The sequence below is a fragment of the Equus asinus genome, chromosome 20 (genome assembly GCF_041296235.1).
Source record: "Equus asinus isolate D_3611 breed Donkey chromosome 20, EquAss-T2T_v2, whole genome shotgun sequence".
Classification (NCBI taxonomy): domain Eukaryota; kingdom Metazoa; phylum Chordata; class Mammalia; order Perissodactyla; family Equidae; genus Equus; species Equus asinus.
Genome location: NC_091809.1, coordinates 49,533,166 through 49,544,235, shown reverse-complemented (window position 1 = coordinate 49,544,235; position 11,070 = coordinate 49,533,166). Strand labels below are relative to the sequence as shown.

Below are 11,070 nucleotides of genomic sequence, written 5' to 3'. Positions count from 1 at the left end.
CATGTTTTCTTCCTGAAATGTTTATGTTTCATTCATTAAGTGATATTTGTTGTAGTTTTCTGGTAGATAACCTTTCTCAAGTTATGGGAGTTTTCTTCTATTTCTAGTTTGTTACTAGTTTTTCCCTCAGCTTCCAAGGGATCTGTGTTCAATTTTATCAAGTTTTTTCTTTTAAACTGGGGGTTGGCAAACTATGGTCTAGAGGTCAAATATGATCCACAATGTTTTTTTTTAGGGCCCATGATCTAAGAATGGTTTTTACATTTTTTCAAAGTTGGGTAGAAATTAAAAGAAGAACAGTGTTTCCTGACGTGAAAATTATATGAAATTCAAATTTCAATGTCCACATTTTATTGGAATATAGCCATCCTTATTTGTTTACATGTTGTCTATGGCGGCTTTCTTGCTACAATGGCAGAGTTGAACAGTTGTGACAAATGACTTGCAAAGCCTAAAACATTTACTGTCTAGCCCTTTACAGAAAAACTTAGATGACCTCTGTTTAGACCATCATGGCAATCACAAGTTTACTGTCTTTTACCTTACTAAATTATCAGGTACAACTTCAGCCACAAGTAACAGAAATCATGACCCAAACTTGCTTAAAGAATAAGAACATTTATTATCATACATAGACAAGCTCCAAGCTTGGTGTAATCATTCTTCATGTCTTTTTCTTTTGGCTTTGCATCCTATGCCAGTTGTCTTTGTTTTTAAGCATCCTCCCTCCCCAGACAGATTATCTTAAATTTGATTTTCTTAGTCCCTAAAATAAATTAACTTCTTGGACAAAACAAGCAGGGTTATTTGCAGAGATTGAGCCACAGAGATTTTGTTGTTTGTGCTTTAGCAGATGTAGTTTAAGAACATGTTAATCTGATTTCCAATCACATGGTCAGGTGGGTGGACATTATTGGTGCCATATGCAATAGTCATGTCCCAGGCATCAATGACACCCACGTTGAGATCTTTGAAAATGTCCTTCATGGTAAGATATTGAATGTAACCATGGAAATCTCCAAGGCTTTCTGTGTTTGAATGCATCTCCCTGATGTTTTCTGTCTTAAGGATCACTTTGGTGGCTGGGCTTCTCAGGAATAGTCGTTCAATAGCCTTGCGGACATTGATGGCCCTGCGAATGAAAATGTCAATGGGGAAGAGTCTGAAGTGCTGGCCAAGTGTGATGCTGATGGCTGTGTTTTTGTCACCTGGTATCCGGTCAATTTCCCGAGGAATATAACCCTCTTCTATCACAGAGTAGAGTTGCATTGTGACAAAAGGATAACTATGTTTTTTCCATTGAATCTGAGTGTGTCTTTCTGCATCCAGGAGCAAATGTTTCTTAAAAAGTCCAGTTCCATGAAGATCAAAAAATTTTAGTGCTGATAAAAAAAAATAAATCTTTTAACTAGAAGGCAATGATTAATATTTTTTAAAGGGATATCCTATCCTTTAAAGTAGTCACCTACCTAGATTATTTTTGACTGTAGCATTTCTACCCTCTAGGGCAGAGTACCTGTTCATACATGTGAAATGTCAATCAAAATGTAAAGTTCTCACTGGAGTTTATAAAGAGGAACATTTCTTGTGAAAGAGGGAATACAATATACTACACAATATATTTTAAATTAAAAGGCTCAAATATAGAAAGCTAAATGAAGTAAAAAACAAGACAGCCAAAATGAAAGAACAGAGATCGCCTTGAAAGTATTTTAAAATCAGCCTGAACTTCTAAAAGATTTAAAAATAATTACATACTTTTTACAACTTTGGGTAAGTAGTAGATCCACTGACGCAGCGTAGAGTCTCCCAGGAGGTAAATGAGTTTTCCTTTCAAACAGTCTTTTATCTTAATTGTATTAAACTGAGTCTGGTTGCAAAACGTTGTAATCCACCTTCCTTCGAAAGTATAACCACCAGGGACAGGAACCTTCATTCCAATTTGGCATTTCTCTTTTATGTTTTCTCTCTCTGGTAACAGAGATACTTGTGGTAAGTGATTTTATTGGCATAAGTTAAATATCCAGCCTTCTTTCTTTCTTTTGAGGAAGATTAGCCCTGGGCTAACGTCCACAGCCAATCCTCCTCTTTTTGCTGAGGAAGACTGGCCCTGAGCTAACATCCGTGCCCATCTTCCCCTACTTTGTATGTGGGATGCCTGCCACAGCATGGCGTGCCAAGCAGTGCCATGTCCGCACCCAGGATCCAAACCAGCGAACCCCAGGCCACCAAGAAGCAGAGCGTGTGCACTTAACCACTGCGCCACCGGGCCGGTCCCTGTCCTTCCCTTTCTTGATCTCTTTCTCTCGTCCTCTAACTCCGATTTCCTAATTCCTTACCTTCCTAGTACATTCTTTGATCACCAGCTTTGCTTTAGGCAGTTCTACGCATTCTTTTGAGAGACTTTGAGTATCTTGACTCTTCCCTGTTCATTTTCTCCCAAATCTGGTCATTAGCTAAGTCCTGATGTTCTGTCATTTCTTTGCCATCCCTCCTGATTCTGTGGTGACTTAGGCCTTTGTCTCTAACCTAAATACTCATGGTCTTCAAGTTGGTGTCCTTGCATCAAATCACTTACCTTTTGTTCCAGGAATGAAGCAATAATCTTATTTTTTCTATTAATTTTTTTATAGGAATATTTTTAATTTTTCAAAAAAGGCTTAAATATGTGATACTATGTCCACATTTCAAAAACCTCAAACAGTGTAAAATACCTAGCTTGAATTAATATTTTTTCATAGGATTTTGCTAAAGGTGCCATACAGCAGCCAACACAAACGAATATTTTGAGATTTTCCATCAAGTTCCTTTGGAATTACAGGCTCTGTGGCACATGGTCTGCCTTCTAAGGCATCACAGGTACCAAATGTTTTGCTGTGGCATAACAAGATGATCAGATTTCTCACCTGTGTGTTTCCTTGTCACTTATTATGCCACGCCCCCCGCGGCCCCCACCCCCAGCCAATGCCTGTATTGCAGGTTTTGTTACATCAGCACTTCTGTGCCGATATCTCATTCTGTATTAGATAGGAAGCAAATAACAATGATTTAAAAATATAAATTTGCTTATCCCTCACGTAACAGTCCTAGAGTGAGCAGACCAGGGCTAATATGATATTCATGATATCAGGGACTCCAGTTCCTTCTGTCTTGTTGTTCTGCCATTTTTTGGGGGGAAAGGGGGTAATAATCTTAACTTTATTATTTTTTCCCACAGCTTTATTGAGGTATAATTGGTATACAAAAAACTGCACACAATTAATGCATACAGTTTGATGAGTTTGAATATATGCATACATCCATGATACCATCACCACAATCAACGTGCTGTTTTTAACCTATGACTTCAGTCTCATGGCCGACCATGGCTTTTTCATCTCTCCCCGTTATGTGTACAATTCAGCCAGTAGGAAGGGGAGAAATGAAAGGGTCGGCCAAGTTGTTTTACTTTTAAAGGCATGACTTAGAAGTTTCCCACATCACTTCCACTCACAATTCTGCCAAAAATCTAGTCACGGCCATAACTAGCTGCAGAGAATGCTGTGACGTTTAGCTTGGTGACCATGGGTCCAGCTAAAATTAGGGGGTTCTATTGTTAAAGAGGGAGGAAGAAATGGATATTGGGAGAACACCCACAGTCTCTGCTTCACTCTCTGTGCTTAGCTCCCAAAGGCCTTGCAGTCTCTGCCTATGTCCACTGTGTTTGTAACCTGTGGACAAAGTGGCAAAATGGTGCTGGTGGCAGAATTGGAAAATTCTGGAATAGCTCTTATCTGGAATTACTTGGAATAGCTATTAAGTCCTGGTGATTTGACTTGCTAAAGAGAGTTTTCATCATCCTCTAATTATTTTGGCATTTCAGTGTGATAGGGCTTCTTTGAGGCTTGTCAGCATTGCACCCTGGATGGTTGAATACCATAACCCTGGAAACTTACGGTCCGTACTTATTAAATATTCCCCATCCTAAGAATGTACTGGTATATTTGGTGAGAAGATAGCCTTTGAGCTTATTATTGTAAACCATATCTTGTATAATTTATGGGTCAAAGCATTCATTTTGCCAAGTGTCAAACGAAGTGCTCTGCAGGGCTATTTGAAATATATAAGAAATTCTGCTATGATTAGTCTTACATATTTATTTACTTAATAATTTTAGAATAGGCTTGAGTATTTTTAACACTATGTTGGTAATAGTGTTAAGATTCCATTATATTTGTGGATTAGTTTAGAGACTGTGGTGGGCAGGCTAAAGCCCTCCCACCCCCGACCCAAACACAGCCAGTCCTAATCGCTGGGCTCTGTGAATATGTTACCCTCCCTGGCAAAAGGGACTCTCCACATGTGATTTAGGGTATGGATTTGAGATGGGAGATTATCCTGTATTATCCGGTGGGAACAATCTAAATCTCATCAGTCCTCAAAAGTACCAGAGGGAGGTGGAGGAACGGGTCAGAAAGATGTGATGTGAGTACTTGACCCACTGTTGCAGCTTTGAAAAATGGAGGAAGGGGGCTGTGAGGAATGTGGTGAGCCAGAAAAGGCCTGGAACACAGTCTATGCTGGAGCCTCCAGAAAGGAATGTGGCTTCTACACTTTGATTTTAGCTCAGTGAGACGTTTGACTACTGAACTACAGAACTGCAAGATGATGCATTTTGGTTGTTTTAAGCCACTCAATAAGAAAATGATACAGAGATGTCTGACATCTTTTCAATAGCAAGTGATTCCATTCAGAAATAATATTTTTCTTCTATTTACCTAGATTTTATCTTATATCCTTTAGCAACATTTTAAATTGTCTTTCTATAGATCATGTACTTTTTAAAAATTGTGAATTAGTTTTTGTGTGTGTGTGTGTGAGGAAGATTGGCCTTGAGCTGACATCTGTCATTAATCCTCCTCTTTTTGCTGAGGAAGATTGGCCCTGAGCTAACATCTGTGCCCATCTTCCTCTATTTTGTATGTGGGATGCCGCCACAGCATGGCTTGATGAGCTGTGCCTCAGTCCACACCTGAGATTTGAACCTGCGAACCCTGGGCCGCCAAAGCTGAGCACACAAACTTAACCACTACACCACCAGGCTGGCCCTGTGAATTTGTGTTTTTTAAAGCACAAAGTGGATCATATCACTCTCTTCCTTAATTGATTTTTGTAGCTTTCAAAAGCCTTCTGAATAAACCCTAAAATCCTCAGCATGGTACTTGAGAACCTCTATGATTTAGTTTCTTCCTCTCCTTTTAGCCTCATCCTTTGCTACATTCCATCAAATGCTCTCACTCCATTGGCCTGTTGAACAAAGTTCATGATAATTTTGCTCATGACTACAGTTATCAGATTAAAAATACAGGATACCAAATTGGAATTATTTCTAACAAGGAATAATTTTTGTGTATTTCTCCTGCAATATTTTCCCTTTATCTCATGTAACATGCATAAGCAATTAGAAATTACTCAAATTTAACTGATACCCTGTATTATTATTTGCTAAACCTGGCAACGCTACTCATGGTCTTTATGAGTTTTCCCTTTACTTAATTATCTGTCTATAGGTATTCTTCAGGGCTAAGTCAAATACCAACTTCAGCATAAGCCCTTTTGCCTTTTTTACTGTCTTCATAGAATTAGTAGGTTGAATGTCTTTCAGATGGCAGCCTTGCTAAACATTTATTTTTCTCCATTTGTCCGTAATGCCTCATATCTATTAGAACCTCAACAAACATTGGCTGAGTAAATGAATAAATTTAGGCAAGAAATCATTAGTTGAAGCAAATCTCCAAATGAATGTTATTGGTAAACTCAGGTAGGCTTTAAAGAAGGTTAAGGTAGTATAAACATTATTCTTCATCGGTAACATAGCTTGTGTTTGCCACTAAAACATGTTTAATGAAATGGAGTCTCTATATAAAATTGCTAAGTCCCTCCACTAAAGGTTAAGATGTTATTCCAACAGAGAATTAGGATAACCAAACCCAAATGTTCCTACTCTGAAGCTGTGAGTGTCCATCAGAGACGTTTGCACAGTGCCCTAGACAGAATCGCTGACTTAGGAGACGCACTCCCAGGTTTAAATATGAATGTAGGATATGAATACTTCCCCCTTTTGGATAAATTGAGATGAAATCTGTTATAAAAACAGTTTGAAATAATTTCTGTGAATTGGTTTCTCTCTTTAAAATCCAAAGCAACTGACACCATAGACACCTGCTAAGAATTATGCTCCAGGAAAACCATGATTACTAGGATTGATACTGACAAACTTTCCTCTTCATAATACTGTCTCTTAGAAGATGCATGCCAAGCACCATCTACCACAGGACAGAGCAGACTTACGGTAACATTGGGAGACGTTAATGTGTTTAAGATGTTTCATCATTTCCACTCCCACATTGGACCTTCAAGAAATAAAACAGTAAATTAACCTAATGTCTGTCCACAGGATACAAGTAATAGAAGTCACCTGCTTGTGAGTGAAGGATAATTTAAAATTTTCTCCAGTTGGAAAGTAGTATTCTTTTAAATTTTGTACATATTGGGCATTGCATATGAATTGGGATTTTGGAAAACTGTCTAACTTTCTGAGAGCACCTAAAATCCAGGGTAGCTCTACTCATCTGCCACATGCAATCAGTGTGTCCTGGAATTTTAGATTCAACGTATTTATCTAATTGGCAACTTCTCTTCTCTTTTGCTGCTTCCACATCACTTATGCGAGTTAATACAGTATTTTCCTTGGATTATTGTGAGCCTCTAATTGGTCAGGCTCTCTCAGTTTTAGCCCACCTATTTTCTTCAACATAACTGCAAGAACACCATTTCTAACTGCAAATACAATTGCATTCTTGCTTAAAATCCTTTATTTAAAATTCCCATCACTTACCTGAGGTGTTCAGGCTCCTTAGCTTGGCATGAAGACCCCTTATCACAGGGATCCTGCTTCCCTCTTTATCCATGTTTTCTGCTGTGTTTACCTTCCATTTGCCCTAGAAACTTGCTTTCTGAAGATCGTAAGGAAGATATGCATGAAGGAAGATAACGCATTTGCCTAGTCCACTGCTGTCTCCCTAATATCTATCAAAGTGGCTGGCAGAAAGTCATGTTCAGTCTGATGCATGAATTAATATACATTGCATTTCTGTCCTCCAGTTAATGAAAGACTACCTCACTCTCCCTGCTTTGAAGCTCTTACCTTCTCTTTGACTCGCTCTTTGTTTCAAACCTGTGTACATGTGTCTGTAAGTGGTGGCAGACAGAAAGGGGCTACAAGGGGAATGGGGACCCACGTGCCAGGTACAACAGATATAAGTGGTACCCAATTCTCTGCTATGGATGTCTCTTGAGGTTCACTTTGAAGAAGGGAAGGGAGCAGCACATTTTCATCCTTATTTTGCCGGGACTTAGGTCTCAAGATGGTTAGTGGGTAGGAGGAGATTTGGTGAGCTGCACCATCAGAGATCAAATGGAAAAAACAGAAAGCCAATGTGCTTTTACTTATTTCAGAAGGGAGTCAGGGACTATATATCAGGAGCCAACACTTGGACAACTATGTGAGATGTGGAATGCATGTTATTTTTCCATGGTTGTTATCCATACTTTCTCTTGGCATATTTTTTGAAAGCTTAAGGAAGAAAGACTGTAAGCTTGACTTTGAAAACTGCTAAGAAAGGGGTTGTGAGAACCTAGCATTCCACTTTGTCACTAGGGAAATTGAATCCCCAGGAAAAAAAAATGGATAGTTGCAGAATGGAAGGGAAAAAGAGATGGACTGAGCCTGAGACTTACAGAAAGTTAGCAAAGAAGCAAGAGAGTCTGAAATGGATAGGTCATCCCAGGGCTTAGCCCACAGGTTCTGAGATTTGTGGTGGCACATAGCTACCCTTTGCAGATTCTCAAAGTGGCTTAGGACGAGACCCTGATAGTTCATTCTAAGCAATGAAGTGTTTTCCAGCTTGGTGGAGAACTGGGAGACCAGGAAATGAGCATCTGTTTATGAGCAAGGGGAGAAAGGCATGGCATTGATGCAGCCATAATTGATAGGAGAAACGTGCTTGCTCCCCAGTTTGTGGAGTCCTGTTCAACCAGGGGCTTCCAAGAATCACTGGATCACGATTTGGGGAGTTTGAAGGACTCCTGCAACCTGAGCAGCACATACTGAGGAATATCTGATCTTGAGATCAACTGGAGATGACCAGTAGGAATTGGCTTTTTGGAAATATTACTTAGGCTGCAGTGTGGACAGTGGTTTAGAGAGGGTAGGATTGGTGGGAGGGAAGCTATGACAAATAGTCTAGATGATAAGATGAGGATCTGAACTCAAATAGCAGCACTAGGCATGGAGAGAAATGGATGAGTACAAAAGATATTTAAAGGCAGAATCTACAGAATATGATATGGGGGATGAAGGAGCATGGAGGTTATCACACACTTATCAAGGAATCCTTTTTTGCTGTAACATCTATTAACACATAGCAGAATACTTTTACACTGAACATATTTTATAAAACCTAGGTCTACAGTAAAAGACATGACTGAACCTGAGAATACTGGTCATCAGGGAGAAGTACAGGCATGTATAATAGATTTCCACCTTGGGTAGCCCTCTTTTATTGAACATTTCAGTGAGAATGCCAACCTTGGCAGTGAGAGTCATGGACAGGGGGCTCATGAAGACACCACATTTCTCAGCAGACTTTGAGTAGAAGAGGCATCCGAGAGGGTCATGCTCAATGTTAACTGAGATGGGCAATGTAGCTCTGCCTGTAGGCACCTCTCAGTGTACCTAAAAGTATGCTTACCTGTTAAAAAGGCTTTTTTCCTTGACAGTAAGATAAGAAATTTCTCTATTCTTGGTGGTCATGTGAGTCAGGGCCTCACAGGGCATGTGTTGAGGTCTCACGCAGTAGAAGGCTTCTTGGTCTCGAGTCTCCAGGTACTCGCACAGTTCAGCACTTGATATTGGGGTCAGGCCACATTCAGTGAAGACTTGGCTGGTGCCATTAACAAATTTACCTTTGAAAATCACTCTGTCATAGCCTTGGTTCCTTGCCCTCCAGAGAGCTGACACCCCTTCACTGGGGTGGATGAGCAGGAGAGACAGAGAGACCTGGCCCTCCCAGAACAGAGTGAAGCTGACAAGGTAGGTGCCGTTGTTAAAGTCTGTCACCTTTCCTGAAGCGCCTGCCTTCAGGGCCGGGGAGGACATCCTGGCCCTCAGGAAATCCCCGCCATATTCCTTCCTGCGTCCCAGGTGGTCCCTCATCTCCACCAGGATGTCTAGTTGATCGCCCCTGCAGTATGTGTCTTGAGGGTTGAGGATGGTGACTCTGCTGTGCGCTGCACTGGTGGTGGTGTTCACATGGGTGAAAGGTCTGGGTGGGATCAGCTGGTCTAGTTTCTCCTTGATTCTCTTTATTTTCAGCTCAGTCTCTGTTGGTGACTTTAACGGGCTCAGTGTTGTTTTAGTTTCTGAAGACACTGTGAAGTTGTTCCAATGATAGAGGGAGATGGGTAGGTTTAGAGCAGACCAAAACTGGAATGACAAGGAGTGTGACATACTGTGAAATGAGCCTGTCCAAGTCATTTTTACTTATTATGAATTTAAATATCTATTTACATATTATCATCAGTATTATGTAAATGCTCTGACAATTTTGAATAAAATGTAAACATTTATCTTTTAACCTCAATATTTTTAGAGAATTCCTGAACAGTTGTAGATAAATATGTTGAATCCAAAATATAGAGCTCAGGGAATTCATATGAGTTAAATTGATTCTGGTGCATTTACTCTCCTTTCCTTATACATCTTATATCCAGTCATCACTTACTTCTGTTAGTTCTACTTCTGTGTATATTTTACCTACGACTAATGGTCTTTTCCTCCCCAGCTGTGTTGTAGTTCAGGCCACCATCATTTGTTGCATGGATTATAGTAGTCATCCCAAGGGTGCAGATCATCTTCAGTCCTGCTTTCTCTCCAGTTAATTTTCTCCAGTGTATCTAAATCAGTTCTTCTGAAAACTCCATTCATGTCTCCTCCATGCTTAAAACCCCTTCAATGGCTTCTCATTACTCTTGGCGTAAAGTTCGATCTTCATATGGCTTTATGCTGTGGCCTCTTTTTAACTCTCTCGTTCCTGCCACTCTTTCTCTTGCACTCTACGTTTTAGTAAGACTAACCTTTTATTTTCAGGAGCTGACCTTCCTTTCCTTCAGCTCTTGCTCTTTACTAATACATTTTCCTCTTCCTGGATTGCTCACCACCTCCACATTTTCCCCAAAACCACCTAAATATCTGTTAACTTCTAACTTAGAAGTCGTTAGAACCTTAGAGGTCCCTTCTTATCCTTTTAGCATTAGACCTTGTTTTATAGGTACTCAAATTCAGTGATTTCCAATCTTGTTGATAGTCAGAAGGTTCACAGCAAAATTGAAAGGAAGGTATAGATATTTCTCATATACTCCCTGCCCCCACACATTCACAGCCTCCCCCTTTATCAACATCCTCCGCCAGAGTGGTACATTTGTTACAATTGATGAACCTACATTAACACAATATAATCACCCAATGTCCATACTTTACATTACACTTCACTCTTGCTGTACACTCTATGGAGTTGGACAAATATATAATGACACGTATCCATCACTATAGTGTCATACACAGTATTTTCACTGCCCTAAAAATCCTAAGCATAGGAAATTTTTTTACGGCCCTAAAATTATTCTGTATGATACTGTAGTGGTGGATGCATGACACAATGCAAAAATCCATACAATGAACCTTAATCTATGCAAAATTTGAAAAAATCAATTAGGAGATTGGGAGACACAAGGATGAAATGTAGACCGACAAAATCTAACTGTATTATAAATATATGACATAACCCTACTGAAGGGGATGGGGTCTTAGGGGTCGGTGACCTAAGTAACTTTGGAAATGAATGGTGGAGACTGTAAGACTAAAGACTAAACACAAAAGAAATTGCATATAAGGACTGTACTCTTCGTTAACAGTTCAGAAACTATCAATTATGTATAATGGGATTGAACAAATAAGCAAATGGATGACAG

At 39.7% G+C, this 11,070-nt stretch overlaps 1 protein-coding gene across 14 annotated transcripts in view; it reads right to left on the bottom strand.

Moving 5' to 3' along the window:
* Positions 1-334: 334 nt before the first annotated feature.
* Positions 335-11,070, bottom strand: part of LOC106840240 (NXPE family member 1) — a 35,185-nt gene continuing 24,449 nt past the window's right edge. For all 14 annotated transcript variants that reach the window (XM_070490248.1, XM_070490253.1, XM_070490251.1 and 11 more), the window contains 4 exons: positions 8,793-9,526; positions 6,331-6,392; positions 1,759-1,971; positions 335-1,382 (listed from right to left, as the gene is read on the bottom strand). In XM_070490248.1, the coding sequence (XP_070346349.1) occupies positions 847-1,382; positions 1,759-1,971; positions 6,331-6,392; positions 8,793-9,526 (1,545 nt within the window). In that variant the 3' untranslated portion in view covers positions 335-846. The remainder of the gene's footprint in view (positions 1,383-1,758; positions 1,972-6,330; positions 6,393-8,792; positions 9,527-11,070) is intronic.